The 16,504-nt window shown below is 33.9% G+C and overlaps 1 protein-coding gene across 3 annotated transcripts in view; it reads left to right on the forward strand.

Annotated features, from left to right (window-relative positions):
* Positions 1-16,504, forward strand: part of Ca-beta (Calcium channel protein beta subunit) — a 577,851-nt gene that overhangs the window by 477,854 nt on the left and 83,493 nt on the right. For all 3 annotated transcript variants that reach the window (XM_072534152.1, XM_072534153.1, XM_072534154.1), the window contains one exon: positions 16,157-16,273. In XM_072534152.1, coding sequence (XP_072390253.1) covers positions 16,157-16,273 — 117 coding nt within the window. The remainder of the gene's footprint in view (positions 1-16,156; positions 16,274-16,504) is intronic.

Raw genomic sequence — 16,504 nt, forward strand, 5'->3', positions numbered from 1 at the left:
CTTTTATATCACATACCAGCAAAATAATACTACTAATAATATACTTCATGCTGTATAAAACCGCTTATTTCACGTCTATCACAATCACGTCTATAAAATTTTAAGCTTAACATTTTAATTGTGCTTATAATTTTAGAATTGTTTTTGGTTTCTGTGGCATTCAGTTTTTATTTCGATCAATAGGTAAATGTTATTTTTAGTCGAAGTTATCGGCAATGAGTAAGTTTAAATGCAGGACGTTACCTCATGTCCAGATAGTACAAACAAACTTAAAATTGGACCAAATTTATGGAGCCGTAAATATATGATTTTAGTAAAAGCATCTGCTTTATCTTTCGTTCGACTACTAATATTTATAGATGTCGGAAAACAAGGAAAATTGTATTTAAACTATTTCCATTACCTTTTTTAGTTAAATTGTTATTTATGTTCGTAGGTTAGGTTAATATGTAGGTTAGAGTTAACTCTATAAAGATAATATTTCTTTTTTTGTATATTTTCTTTATTGTATTTTTTCCAAATAGGAGAGATTTTAATTCCTGCACATAAATCCTAGAAGTCAACATAAATGGGGAGTTTTTTTCTGAACAACTTAAGGTTTGCATACGTTATAGTCCTTATTGCAGACCGGAGATCATGCCTAAAACTTCTTCAAGACCTTCAGAGCTCTTGTACGCGAGTTGGCCTTGAAATTAACTTTTCTAAATCACAATATATGACCAAGCCTGTACTGACCCTTGAATGAATTGGTACCAGAACAGTGGCTAAAGGGAATAAAAAGGGGTGATCAACTGGAATGTAAGAAATATAGAGGCATTACTCTGTTAGCATCTGCGTATAAAATCTTGGGCAATGTATTGTTTGAAAGACTTAAAATTTTACAAAGGAGATCATTGGTCAATATCAATGCGGATTTACTGCTGGAAAGTCAACCACACATCAAATTCAAGCACATAGGCAGATCCTAGAGAAGTCACTAGAATACAGATACACACCATCTCTTCGTCGACTTCAAAGTAGCCTATGACAGTGTAAAAAAAACTGCACTAATACGATAATAGACTGGGATCCCACCTAAGTTAGTTAAGTTGACCCAACTAACAATTCAAAACGAAAGCTCATGCGTTAGAATTGAAGGAGAACGTTCTTTGACATTAACAATGGTCTAATACAGGGCGACGCGCTGGCGTGTCTCCTCTTTAATATTGCATTGGAAAAGGCAATCAGACAATTAAATATTAGAATGAATGGAACTATTTTTAATAGATCGACGCAAATTCTCGCATTCCCTGATGATATAGTTATAGTAGGCAGAAGTACGAGAGACATGGTGCAGTGTTTTACAAGGCATGCGGGTGCGGCAAGTGAATTAGGACTTGTGGTAAACGAGGAAAAAACCAAATATATGTTGGTTTCTAAAAACCCCCAAAATATCCACTAGAGAATTCAAATTAACAACCATACCTTTGAGCAAGTCAAAGAATTCACATATCTTGGATCGCTAGTAAACGTAACAAATACGACAAGCGATAGCAACAGCAAACAGAACTGTTCATGGTCTCCTGAGAGATTTAAAAAATAAATTTATAAAACGTGCAGTAAAGCTCAACATATACAAGACCTAAATAAGAACGATTTTGATATATATGGGTGAAACGTATACCGTATCTCAAAATGATGAAAGAGTTCTTGGCATTTTTGAGAAAAACATTCTTAGAAAGGTTTTTGGAGCCATAAATGAAAATGGGCTATTGCATCGAAGATAGAACTTTGAACTATCAGTTATACACCGATCCAAATATTGTAAAATTCGTTAAAGAGCAGAGACTTAGATGGGAGGCACATTGGTAGGATGTCAGATCACGAATATACGAAGACATAACATTTTCAAAACCAGAGGGCAAAAGAAGTAGAGGACGACCACGAAGGGAATGAATTGATGATGTGAAAGGAGACCTAAAGATTCTAAGGGTCAAAAGATGGAGGTAAAACAATCTATCGTGGATCCACGATGGATTGTCGAGATACTTATGACGATGATGATGTACTGACCCTAGAAACGCTTACTAATTTATGGCGAATGAGTCACAGACTTATATACATAATATATCAAATCAGAACTATCAACAAGTTCTAATGCTTCACCTCCAAAAACAATATTTTCTCGCGTGACTACTGGCTACTGGGTAACATTCAACATAACTTAAGGTAACGGAACTATTGACAGTGGTCCAGTAGTTGACAATGTAAGTTTCATTTTCACAAAATAAGCTTTATTATTAGAATCCCGAGATCTACAGTTTAGAATAGTGGTGCCATCTATCTATCTATCTGTTCATCCCACAAGTTAAAACGTCCTAGCTTTAGCAAATTCAATATGACAGCAAATGACAGTTGGTCAGTTTTTTGTTGTGGATAAAATTAGTATTTAAAAAAAAGTGTTAAGAAGGTTAGTATTTTTGCACAACATATGGCATGTATATATTAGCAAGCCACAAGCTAACTCAAAATATGCTTAAAAAGTAGCTACCTTATTGTTTACAATATTTTAAATAGGTGTCATCTACTGGTTCTACTGGTTAAAGTTATTTGGCCCCAAAAAAAACTTTACTGGCCTTCTCAAAACGTGTTGTTTTTTCTAAAATCTTCTTAAGGGGATATTTTGATTTGTACCAGTAAGTGACAACATGTCATTTACTAGATCACATGACTGTCAACTACTGGTGTTTCTTTATTTTAGCTCCTCTAAGCAATTATTTCTTCTTTGTCTGTGAGCACAGATTTTCTATCAGGCTTCCATTAAACGAAGTCTAATTCATGCAAAATTTTCCACAATTTGTCTATTGTGTTGTTGGAAAAAGTTTCGTTACTAATACGGACTGCTAAAAGTTGAACTGCTGGGTTGCCTTTCTGTTTACATTTTCGGTGATTTTGTATAGCTCCTTTTTTTTGTTGTATCAAAACTCTATAAATGACTTCTTGTCTGGTCCCACAGAATGCCGTTCAGCATGGATATGGCTTTTCTACCCTGTATGTTTCTGTCTTTTATAGCAGCATCGAGTGTTCCATCTTGAGTTATCTTCATACCCAGGTACTTGTATTCATCACAGTGTCTAATTTCTACCCCATCGTCTAATATAATGGACTGCTTTGTCCCTCCAATACACATGGTTTCAGTTTTCTTAATGTTAACTTCGAGACCCCATTTGTTATATTCTTCTATTAGCTTCCGAGTCATGTAACTCAAGTCGTCATGATCCTGAGCAATCAGTATTTGGTCATCAGCGAAACATAAGGTGTACAGTGTAGTCTCGTCGTTGAGAGGGATTCCCATGCCATTACATTTTCTTTTCCACAGCTTGAGTGCTTGTTCTAGATAAATTTTGAAAAGGGTAGGCGAAATACAGCAACCCTGCTTTAGTCCTTTCGTGACCTTAAATCCCTCAGATATCCTTGATCCAGTTTTAATTTTTGCAGTCGTTCCATTATACAGACTTTGGACTGCTTTTATAAGACCATGCTTAATGTTGGTTTGCTGTAGGGTTGACCATAGTTTACTTAGGGGTACACTGTCATATGCTTTTTATAAGTCTATGCACACCAGGTGAACTTCTTTATTGACTGCTGTTTTTTTCTCAATAACTTGCGTAATAGAGTACAAGTGGTCTTGTAAAACCAGCTTTCTCCTCTGCTTCGTAATCTCTATAGTCATTTTCTATTTTGTTCTTAATAAGTTTCCAAAATATCCTACTTATTGTGCTGTTTACCGCAATTCCTCTGTAATTTTCACACTGATCCTTGCTGCCCTTTTTGTGGATAGTTGACATGATAGATAATTTCCATTCTTTTTCCATTTATATATAAAAAAATAAATAAAATAATATAATAATGTTAATAGTATATATGTTGACCTTTCAGACATTCAGACTTTATTAGTTTATAAACGAGTTATTGTTAATTTGGAAAAAAAGCCCTATATATTCGAGATGGCTTTTTAAAACCGCTTTAAACTGTCACTAAAATTTTATTAATTAAACACAACATTCAATTTGGGAACAATCCAATTTTTAGCAATTAGAGCAGTTTGCAAAAAGTATGTCCGTTTGATGTTGAAGTTCGCATACAAAATGCATAAGTGACCCAAATCCGGATAGGTCCGAGCATTAGTTTTGCATTTGCAAGTTAAAACGGAAATAATAAAACGCAAAACTAGTCAAAGGGGCTCGTTGTAAAGTTTCCTCTTGTTAAAATGCAAATGACGCTTGTAATGAAATGTTGTAAGAATCGTAATGGAGTTTCCTTCCTTAAAATACTTATCCCTGTTAGAGGAACAATGTAATTTATCTAAAACTATGTAAAATAATAGCCTTGTAATAGAATGTAATATATTTCTAATTGATATTAATTACGAGGAATGGTCAGAGTTAGTCTAAGAAATCTTCTTCTCTTTTTCTTTTTATGAGATATGTTGTCTGGTTTTCAATGTGCCTCAAGTAAGTTGTCGTTCCATCGTACTCTCTTTTACTCTTCTACTTCTTACCCAGTTCTTGATGTTCTCCACATTGCAACTACGTCGTATATTCGTACTTCTAGCTCTATCCCATAGGGTTTTACCATCAATTTTTATAAGCTTTTTTATCTTTGCTCTTTCTAACATCCTTTTCAGCAGCCTGCAGCTCTATTTGCTCTATTCACTTGATCTTCCACTTCAGTTTCGAGCTTTCCATAGATAGATAATGTGATGCCTAGATATTTATGCCTTCGTCACTTGTTCTATCATCTGACCTTCCAATTTACATTTGCTCTTATATCCCAGCATTTTGTCTTTTTTGGTGAACTTAACATATTAAATTTTCTAACGGTTATATTAAATTGGTGTCGATCGGATAGCCAAGCGGGCTGGGCGGCTGGCTTCTCCTTCGCTTCACTGCGAGAGATGTCAGTTCGATCCCCAGCTCGGTGACAGAAAAACAAAAAGGCTAACGCAGCAGTTTAAAATTCTAAAATGAATCTGCGGCTTAGTCTAGAATATGCTGGTATCTGATCGGCCTATGGTGGAGCAGTACGGCAAGAGATAAGGGCTTGCGGCTTGGTGATACTCCTCCATAGATCCCTACCGGAAGGGCGTGTGCCGCCTAAATACCGGGTATGTATATATATATTAAATTGGTGCAGCATAGCAGATTATTTTAGGTTTTTTTTCTTTTATTTGGTATCCTTTTTTAGTTCTTCATCATCATCATTGGTGCTACAGCCCTATAAAAGAGCCTTGACCTTCCCAAGTCTATTACGCCAGTCAGTTCTATCCATTGCCAACTGTTGTCAGTTTGATGCGCCTATTGTTCTACCATCCTCATCTACACCATCCCTCCATCTGAGTTTTGGCCTACTCCTAGTCCTACTTCCCACAGGTTGTGACATAAGGATTCTTCTAGGAGGGTTGTTCTGCTGTGATCTTGCCAGATGTCCTGCCCATCTTAGTCTTCCTATTTGTATAAGAGATACTCCGTCTTTACCACCAAATATATGTTTATATCTATGATATATCTCGTAGTTGTACCTCCTTCTCCAAATACCATTTTCACAGATGCCACCGAATATTCTTTTCAGGATTCTTTGTTCAAATATAAGCAGGAGGTTTTCATCTGCCTTGGAAATGATCCATGTCTCCGATCCATATGTCAATACTGGTTGTATAAGGGTTTTGTATATGGTTATTTTTGTTTTTTGGCTTAAGTTTCTGCTTTTCAAATGTCTACTCAGTCCAAAATAGCATTTGTTTGCTAGGATTATTCTTTGCTTGATTTCATCCGTCATGACGTTCTCCTTGGTGATCAGGGAGCCTAAGTATGTGAATTTGTCCATCACTTCAAAGGTAGAGTTATCAACTGTGAATTGGTGGCCGATGTTTCTGGCTCTATTGTTGGGTGTTGAGGCCATTATCTTAGTTTTCTCCTCATTTACTTGCAGATCCATATTTTTGAAGCATTTGACAAGGTGGTATACATTTCTTTTAGCTTGCGTGTTGTGCAGGCAACTAGGTCAACATCATCTGCATATGCCAAAATTTGGGATGATTTATTAAAAATAATTCCTCTGTTGTCTATTTGGGCATCCCTGACCGCCTTGTCCAGAGCTATGTTGAAAAGGAGACACGTCAGCGCATCTCCCTGTCGCAGCCCAACATGCGTTTCAAATGCCTGTGATTGTTCGCCCTGTATTTCGACTTTGCAAACAACTTTCCGCATTGTAGCCTTAACCAATCTTATCAGTTTATCGGAGATGTGGAATTCATCCATAGCTTCATACAATTTATTTCTTAGGACACTATCATAGGCCAATTTAAAATCTACGAAAAGATGGTATGTGTCGATATTGAATTCATTGGTTTTTTCCAGTATTTGCCTTAGCACAAAGATGATCGACCAGGCCTAAAACAACTTTGATATTCGTCAAGAAGCTCCTCTGAATATGTGCACTCAGGCGACCATTTATTATTTTTAAGGTGTTTTATTGCATCCCGTACTTCTTGAATTGATGGAGACTCCAATGATGTATTGTTGCTTGCTCCTGGGGGTGGTGGATTTGAATCTTCTACTTCGATAGTAAGTAGTTCTTTATAGTGTTCCACCCATCTTTTCAATACTTCTTCTTTTGTATTGAGTATATGCCCCTCCTTATCCTTATATAGTCCGATCTTTGGTTTAAATTATTTTCTTGCATTATTTAGATTTTTATAGAATTTTCTTGTTTGATTTTCCTTTTTTAATGCCTCAAGTTCTTCCAATATTCTATTTTCATAAGTTCGCTTTTTTCTCGGATGGATATACTTCTCTTCTCTTCTGAGATCTTTATATTTTTGTTCTTTTTCTCGGATTTTTCTTGGCTGCATCAGTTTATATGCATTGTTCTTTCTTCTTGTAATGTCCTCGCACTCAGCATCGAACCACTCATTGCGTGGTGGTGGTCTTTGCGGCCCTAGAATGTTATTTGCTGTGTCTTTAATATAATTTTTACACATTTTCCATTGTTCACTAACTGTTTAGTTTCTCATCAGATTCTCATTTTTACGTTTACGTTGTGTAAACGTATTATTTAATGTTTATAACATTTTTAGAAGTTTAGAAGTAGGATAGCCTACAATTTTGACAAAATACCCCTGAAGATGCCCTGAGAGCGAATGTACTTGTGCAAGAGTTAATAAAAAACTTTGCTCGATATTTGCCTTTTATTTGATTAAAGTTGAAAAATATATATATCTCACAACTTTATTACATTACTTTCATTTGTATTTTAAAACAAATAAGGATTAGTAATGTTCCAAACATTCTATTTTTTTTTCAATGTATTGATTATATGCTAAAATATAAAACCCCATAAAGTAAGACCAATTTTATGAGTCGACTCGATAATTATGCATTTAATTGCATCGGCTATAACCAATGTAGATTTTTATGGTGATATTAAGAACAGAAATATTAACTTGACCGATATTCGCCAACATTATGATCAGTATACTAGAAGATCAGTATCAGCTAGAACTGTGTTAACATCACTCAGATATTGAATAATATGGAGGTTTTGTATAAAAAGCTGCATACCTTTAGGTCTAAATATCTACCAAATATGAAAGTGAGTTTTTTTTTAGTTGCATTATGTCTGCCATGCTTTAAATGTTTAAATATTAATTGTTGCATGTTAAAATGTTTAGGTTTGGAAACGCCAAATTATCTCCTAAATGGCTGGTCCAAAATATACAGAACAGAGATAAACCTATTTTGTAATATTAAGATTTGAAATTTGATGTTGTAACGTTGCCAGATTTATCATTTTTCTAATATCATTAGTCACTTAGGTTTTCAAAATACAACACTCTGTAGATTTATATCTCTACTTCAATACCAGTTCAATCCTACAATATTCTTTTAATTTTGGGTACTTAGGAACATTTTAAAAACATAAAACAAATGCCTAATAATAATCTAATCCTAATCGTATAAATATATTGTTTGATTTAAACTATATACTTCCCCTCTTTTTAATTTGACAGTATCCTAAACGATGGTAGAATGCGTCTATTACATTTCTCCATATTTCTCTAGAAATTAATATGGATTCATCGATTATTATTTATCCCCAATAAAAATAATCTTTTCTATTTAAATCGGATGAACGAGGACGTCATTCAATACTACCTAATCTACCAATTCAGCGTCCGAAAAATGTCTGATCTATATAAAAAAGACCATTTACACCAAAATGAGTTGGAGTTTCGACTTGCTGAAGACATTCCCCTAAATCCCATTCCATTCAAAAAAGAAACCCTGCCGCCTGATCAACCCAAAATCTTTTTACCTTTTATTAAAGGTGTCACTGACAAGATCAGTAGAACTTTTAACCCTTTAAACATCAAAACCATCTTCACTACTCACTCCAAATTGTCCAATCTCGTCAGATCCGTAAAAGACCAAATCCTCAATGAAGACCATGGTGTTTATGAGATACCTTGTTCCAGTTGCCCACGTACATACATAGGACAGATAAACCGACGCATCTATTACCGTATTTACGAACATTCGATATCTGTTAAACATGCCGATCCTACTTCAGCCCTAGTCCAACATCATATTCAGACAGGCCACAAAATAGATTTTGAAAAAGCAAGTCGCTTCCATCCGCTCCTTAAAATCGAGAATCATTCTTGAGGCCATCGAAATTGAAAAACGGTCTAACAGCTTAAACACGCGTGATGACTCTAAACGACTGCTGGCAACATGACGACCGCTGCTTCAGCGATCCCCCGTCCCAAACCATCCCTCTCACACCGTGTCTGCGCATACCGTTTCAGAGCATACCGAAAGTACAGATTTCAAATCAAGTGGTGAGCCGTTCCACGAAATAGTTAATGGCGCAGATAATATAATATCTATGCTCAGACCTATGCAGTGGCGTTGCAATATTAAATAAATTATATTATTTGAAATCACACTAATTACAAAATTATTACTCCCTTAAATAATAAATGGAGTTTGATTGTACACAGATTTTTTTTATAGATACCAAACATCTTTATTAATTGATTCTCTATAAAGTTTGGTAAAAGGTAATTTCTAATTTAGTATCAGTTACCTTAAAACCGTAATTATAAAGTCACTATTAATGACTCCTTAACGACTCGTTAAGGACATACAAAGAACTGATAAGAATTATTTCCAAAAATTTCAAGTCACTGGATTTCAAACGAGTTCGTAATTTAGTCTCATTATGTTGTCTAGTCTCAACAAGAAAGGTGCTATCACGCGTATTAGAACTATTTTGTAGAATGGAGATGGTTAAGTGTAGTACGAGTAAACAGATCAGATTGACACCAGAATCCAAAGAAATAGTTTACAATGTATTTAAATATATGCAAATACTATTTCCTGAAGATAATCGAACCAGTAATACACAACGTGTGAGTGAAGTTACTGAAGTCTTTTTACGTACAGTAGAAAGGATCATTCAACAAGCGAGTATGTTAACGCAGAGTCAAATAATACCCTAAAATTTCCAGCTACAACACTTGCTAAAAGGAAAGCAACCGTGACAGACTTAAGGGAGTATGAAAAACAGTTCATTAGAAATACTATTCATCGTTTTCATGAGACTGAACGTTGTGTATCATTGAAGCTTTTGCAGAAAAGGCTTGAAGAGGTGTACGAGTGGACTGGAAGTGTGAGTTCTCTCTACAGAATTGTGAAATATTTGTGATTTAAATGGAAGAAAACGAAAGATAATCGACGCGTATTAATTGAACGGAATGATATTCGTGCTCTGCGCATTAAATATTTGGACAAAAATTAAATAAGAAGCGAAGGGAAGTCAATTGTATATTTTGATGAAACCTATGTACATGCAATACAGACTACGCCAAATAGCTGGACCGATGACAGTGGCAAAGGATTATTCAAAAACATTTAAAAAGGAAGTAGGTTGGTTAAGCCATAGGTTTAGACAGAAGATTATCATAATGATCAGAAAATTATGAAAAATTGATCAAAAACACTTAATCCCCAATTTGCCTGTTGGATCTGTTGTTGTTACTGATAATGCGTCATATCATAATGTACCAATTAATAAAGCACCCACCAGTAATTCTAAAAAAATGAATATGCTATCTTCGATGACAGAAAACAATTTACCATTTGTAACGTAAATGTTAAAATCGCAATTGTATCAAATCATCAAACGACACAAACAAGATTATATTCAATATAAATTTGACAAAGTGCTGCAAGAATGTGGACATGTTTCTTTAAAACTTCCGCCATATCATCCAGACTTGAACCCTATAGAAATGGTTTGAACGCAAATAAAAAATGAAGTTACAAAACAATACGTTTATTTTAAGTTAGAAGACGTAAGTGTTGGTGAAACAGGAATTTTCTAGAGTAACTGTAGATAACTGAAAGAAAGTGTGTGAACATTTTGTCGATGTTGAAGATAAGTATTTGGAAAGTGAACATCGCGTAAATGTAATTACTGAAGAATTAAACGGCCTACACACCTAACGATTTAACAAACTACATGCAGTACTGCATCGGTTAAAACTGCCGCAGTGACGATAAATCGTCAAGTGCGTAGGCAAATTGGATGCTGCGCAGTACGTAGTAGTCGTGTCGTTCGCAGTACGGAGCTTCCATAAAATATCGTAACAACGATCGTGTTTGAATGCAAGTTGTAACATGTGTAGAGTCTTGGCTACGGCAGTATTATTGTTGATAGCCAGTTATTGGGACATTAATCATGGACATTAAACAAAAAAAAAATCTGGAGTTTATTGAAATATATAGACAAAATAGCTGTCTATGGAATGTAAAATCAAAAGAATATGCAAATAAAATAAAGAGAAACTCAAGTTATGATATTTTATTTAAGAAATTTCAGGAACTGTTTCCAGATGGGACAAAAGATGTAATGAAAAAGAAAATAAATAATATAAGAACATCTTTTAGGCGTGAACTGAAGAAGGTAAGATCCATTAACAACCACTGTTTACTCCATTTTCTCTTTTTCACTGATTTTTTATCATCTTCATCAATTAATACCGCAGTTATAAGGGCCGCAACTTTTCTTTTTGAAAATCTTAATGACATAATCCTCACTCTTACGATCAATAACAAGACCACACATACGATACATGTGAACTACTGTAGTACGATATGTGTTGCATCGTATGTACAGAAAATGACAGTACTGCAAACTTTACGATTTTCTCTACGACCTGCAGTATAAACACGCAGTACAATAAATCATTACGTGTGTAGGGCGTTTTAAGGATTGATTTAAATGAAAGAGGTTAGTCTTTGTATGTGGGTATATTTTATTTTATAAAAACCCTTAAAAGGGCAACGCAAAGGGCAAAAGCAAGGGTTTTTATAAAATAAAATATACCCACATACAAAGTCTAACCTCTTTTGTTATACGTGGTATACAGCCAGCTACAGGAATTATTTTCCTTGTGGATTTTGATTTAAATGATTCTAGTGACGACGACAGTGCATCTGATTATGAAAGTTAATAATATAATTTAACATTATGATGTACCTATGTAACCTATGTGAATATAAGTTTTCCAAACTGTCCTGTATGTATGTATTTTTTTTTTTTTACTTTATTACAATCATTTCGTATATTCTTCTATTTAACTGTGTGACGTTTAAGTGAGTAATATAAATAATAAAGGTTTTAAAGTTAAAACAATCTTTGTAATTAATATTTATTAATACTGCAATCTGTAATACGTATCTATGGTTTCACATACAGACAATATAAATATGTATGTGATATATTATAATAATATGTATTCAAATGTAGTACAATATTGCCAAAAATATAATCTAATATCATTGTTTAATAAATTGTGTGTATCTATCTTTAACAATTTGATTTAAATCATAAATATTTTTTGGAACGCCACTGCTTTGTTTGGTGAGGCTTTACTGTTCCTAGAAATTTCCGCCACTACAGTTGAAACATACTCTATAAAAGCAGCTACACAGGGTAAGACCGGTCGTCACTTGACACTAAGGAGTATGCAGACTGAGACCTCAGTGCCGTTTGACGGTTCTTACAGAACACGATACTGCTACGTCACGAGTGAGGGAAGTAGGCAGATTGAGACACCGAATTCGAACGGAACCATATATCTTTTGACAATGGCTCCAAAATTACAAAGAAAAATCAAGATTAGTTATATAATTTATCGATTGTGGCATAGCAAACAGATAATCTTGGGAACTGTCTTCGTGTAATCGCTGGGGACGTTCTTCTACTATGTTTTAACGGTTTGAATCTCACAGCAGACGTGTGATGGAGATTGTGATTTATTTCATTTGTATAATTGTGTAAATTATTTAATTTGTGTAATAAAAATCTTCGAAAAAGAGAAAAATAGGACGCCGAAGAATAAGATAAATATCGTAGATGCGATCAAATAAGCGAAACAAAAAAGAAATAGAGAACTTTTCTCCTTTCCCTCGTAAAATAATTAAATATTGCTCATATTGAAAAATATTGTTCAATTTATTCTTCTCACATATTTTTCTCTTGATTTCCGGTAAATATCCAAGTATTCAATCCTGGAATTAAAGAAATAATATCTGAAAACTTCAATAGATCAATCAATATGTTCACTGTTGCAATGAAAGAAACTAATAATCAATTTATTGTTCAATGTCGATAAAAATAGATTTTGCTCTGACTTACTATTACCATAATAAATAAACTCATCTGACATAAAACAATCTAATTTTTACAATCGACATCACACCAACGATTGGCAATACAAGATAATAAAAAATCCCACATATAATAAGTATTCGTAGATAAACTTCTCTTTTTTATTATTTATGTGGCGTCACTCCTAAATAGATTAAAACAATTTTTTTTTGTATATCTACAAAATATTTTTTTTTGGTAGCGGGTTTCTTCATTCATACATACCTAATCGATTCTCTTCTACCTTTCGGTGTCGAGGTAAAGGAAACAGCAGCAACTCTTCAAGCCTTTAGGTTGGACACTGTCCTTTCGGTCAGATTACAGTCAATGTTTCTTCTGTTATCTCGTTTTACAACTTTGCTGTTCTAGTTGACCTTTTACACTCACGTTTTTGGTCTACACCCGTGGTCCAAAGTTTGGTTGGACGCTGTCCTTTCCATGTTTCTCCTTTTAATTCTTTCTACAACTTTGCTGTTCTGGTTGGCCTTTTACACTTACGTTTTTTGCTCACACTCGCGGTCAATATTTATTTCAACTTTACTCACATTCCACCTCAATGTTTCATTATTTCGTTCATTTACTGTTTTCGTTTTGATGCTGATCTACCTTTTCTTCTATTTCCTAGTACATAATTCAATGTTTATTTTAACCACCGTACTTCATTTACTAGCTTACATGTCTTCTTCTTTTTATGTAGACTCTGTTTTTCAACGAACCTTCAGTAGTCTTTCCATCGTTTTCGTGCTCTTCCTACTGATATTCTTTTTATTGGAGAACCGTCTCTTGCCGTCTTTACTACTCTATTTGTTGTCATTCGGCTTATATAATCTTTCCATTTTACTCTTTTATTCCCTACTCAGTGCTTGATGTGCTCCACTTTGCATCTACGTCGTATATCTGTACTTCTAGCTCTGTCCCATAGTGTTTTATCATCAAGTGTTTTCATCTTTGCTGTTTCTAACATCCTTTTTGTCCCCTCTGTGTCAGGTCATGTTTCTGTCGCGTATGTCATTATTGGTTTGATGACCGTTTTGTAAATTCTGCCTTTCATTTCTTTCCTGATATATTTATTTCTCCATATTGTTTCATTAAGGCAACCTAGGGCTCTGCTTTTTTTTGTTCACTTGATCTTCCACTTCTGTCTCGAGATTTCCGTAGCTAGATAATGTGATGCCTAGATATTTAAACTCCATCACTTGTTTTATTATCTGACCTTCAGCTATAATTTACATATTAGTAAATTTGCGGTTATAACCATGCATTTTGTCTTTTTTGGAAAAATTAACATGTTAAATTTGCCTGGCGGTTATATTAAATTGATGTTTTTTCTCCCATTTGGTATCCTTTTTTAGTTCTTACTTTTTTTACTGTTTCGTCCTCAAATTAATTCCTTTGTAATTTTCAGAGTCCGATTTGTCTCTCTTTCTAAAGAGAGGTATTAGATTTTATATTTTAAATTTCCTTAATTCTTTCTTTACCTATTCTTCCTCAATATTTATTTCTTTGTTTGTCATCATCTCTCGTGTTGGTGGTTCATTATAGTCAACTTTAGCAAATAGGGATCGAGTTTTATTGGTTTGTTCATCTTTTTTCTTTGTCCTCTGATCATTCCCCATATTTCTTTTTGTGTTCCGTAAAAGTCGTGCTCCATCTGTTTTGAGAAGCTCTGCCAGTGTTCCCTTTTTATTTGTGTAACTAAAGTATGTATTCGTTTCATTTCTGATCCTGCTTCATTTATAGTGGTTGTATGCCTGTTGTGTTTGTTATGTTGTGTATTGTAAAACGACTTTTCCTCTGTTCTTCACATTTTGTCTACACTTTCTCTTTAAACCATGTGGTTTTCTTTTTTGATATGTTAGTGTTTGTTACTTTCCTCTCTCCAAGGGATTTTGTTGCTGTGTTAATTATGTTAGTTTTGAGTTTTTCCCAGCTTTTTGAATGTTTCCCAGCTTTCCGCGATGTGATCGTTTTCTAATATTTCATTCCCAGCGATCTTCTCTAACATGTTTTTTTCTGTATAAATATTAAGTGGATTAAGTGGTAAGGACTAAGTACGCAACTTAGTCCTTACACTTTGATTTTTGTTTGTTGGTGCCGCTCTGTTGGGTGTGAAGCACTTCAGGATGATTCTTATTTTTTATAATACTAGGCTATGATCGCTATCTACATCTACTGAGTTGAGGCAAGTTACATGTACGTACTATAAATGTTGTTTTTCATTTTATTGCTTTGTTTGAGATATGGTCAATAATGAAAATCCTACATCCATTTTATGGTTTCTTATTACTGCTACTTTTGTTTCATTTTAGACGAGCTTTAGAGATATGACCTATTTTTTTGTCACTCCTTAACTCTTTTTTTCTTATAGAATTACAGTCTCACAAATTATTTTGCGGTCCTTAAATTTACGTATATTTTCTATTGCTTCTTCACTGTTAATGCGATAAGTTAACTTTCTCTATTTTGGAGGAATGTATTACCAATCACCATGTCTAATGCTTTCATTAATTCCAACATATCTCTACCATTACTTCTAGTTCCAGAGGCAAGCGTTCCACGTATAGGTTCATATCATCTCTTGGATTGACCCAAATGTGTCTTAAATTCACATCCTATGAGCTTGTTTGGCCTCTTAATTAATCATACACGCAGAATTCAACATTTCTTTACCAAAAAATTTTGTTAAAATCCTTTATAAAAGTTATATACCTAATTAAAAAACCCAATCGGGCTATGTCATGAAGACAAAACGTTTTCGGAATACATACTCCATCATCAGTGTCTAGGTGTACATGTTTTGAGCCACTAAATATATGGGTAAAAACCCGTTAAAAGTTATAGGTTACAATTTAGTTTACATTATTTAAACTTATATATTAGGATGTTAAAGTTACCAGTGGATCATCCACTATAACCACTAAACAATATTGGCAATATCATCTTAAAGTCGTCTACTTTAAAATGTATAATGTATGTCTTAATTGTCAATATAAATGAGTCAGGTAAAATTAAATTTTTAGGAATTTTTCACCAAGTAACAAAAAAACAAAATTTGTTTAATTTACTAATGTTTATATTTTGAGAACGATTTCCGAAGCGGAAATTGAAACGTCAATAAACTTACTTTAACCTTTAATTGTGGCTTATTCCCATTTAAATACTAATTACTTTAACATGCCACAAGAAAATATCTTCAGAATAAAGCCTTGAAGAAAATAGCCTTGATGAAGTAGATTCTGCTTGTTATATCCATGAATTGTTAAACACATAATAAGTTATCGGTGGATTTTATTTTCTTTGTATAAATATATAAACCGATACTTTTGTAACTGATAAAAAACTGGCTTTTAATTTATTAAAATTTATATCAAATTTACCATATTTTCTTTCTTTTCAGGGCTCTGCTGATTCTAACTATTCTCAACCATCATCAGATCTCTCTCTTGACGAAGAAAAGGAAACGCTACGCCGTGAAAAGGAACGACAAGCCCTTAGTCAACTCGAAAAAGCAAGGGTAAGTTTCACATCTCTGATCTATATACTAGAAGAAATAATAAATAAGTAAACATAATTACTAAAGTTCTCTCAGGCCCCTACAAGACCCCTCAGGACGCTTATTACATATTTTGCATATTTAGAAAAATGTTCTGGTTATGTCCAATTTTTCTACATTTTTATTGTTATAAGTTGTTGTTTTTTATTTATTAATATTCCTCCTACTATAGTTCAATGATTACCACTTACT

Source organism: Diabrotica undecimpunctata, chromosome 6 (assembly GCF_040954645.1).
Source record: "Diabrotica undecimpunctata isolate CICGRU chromosome 6, icDiaUnde3, whole genome shotgun sequence".
Taxonomy (NCBI): domain Eukaryota; kingdom Metazoa; phylum Arthropoda; class Insecta; order Coleoptera; family Chrysomelidae; genus Diabrotica; species Diabrotica undecimpunctata.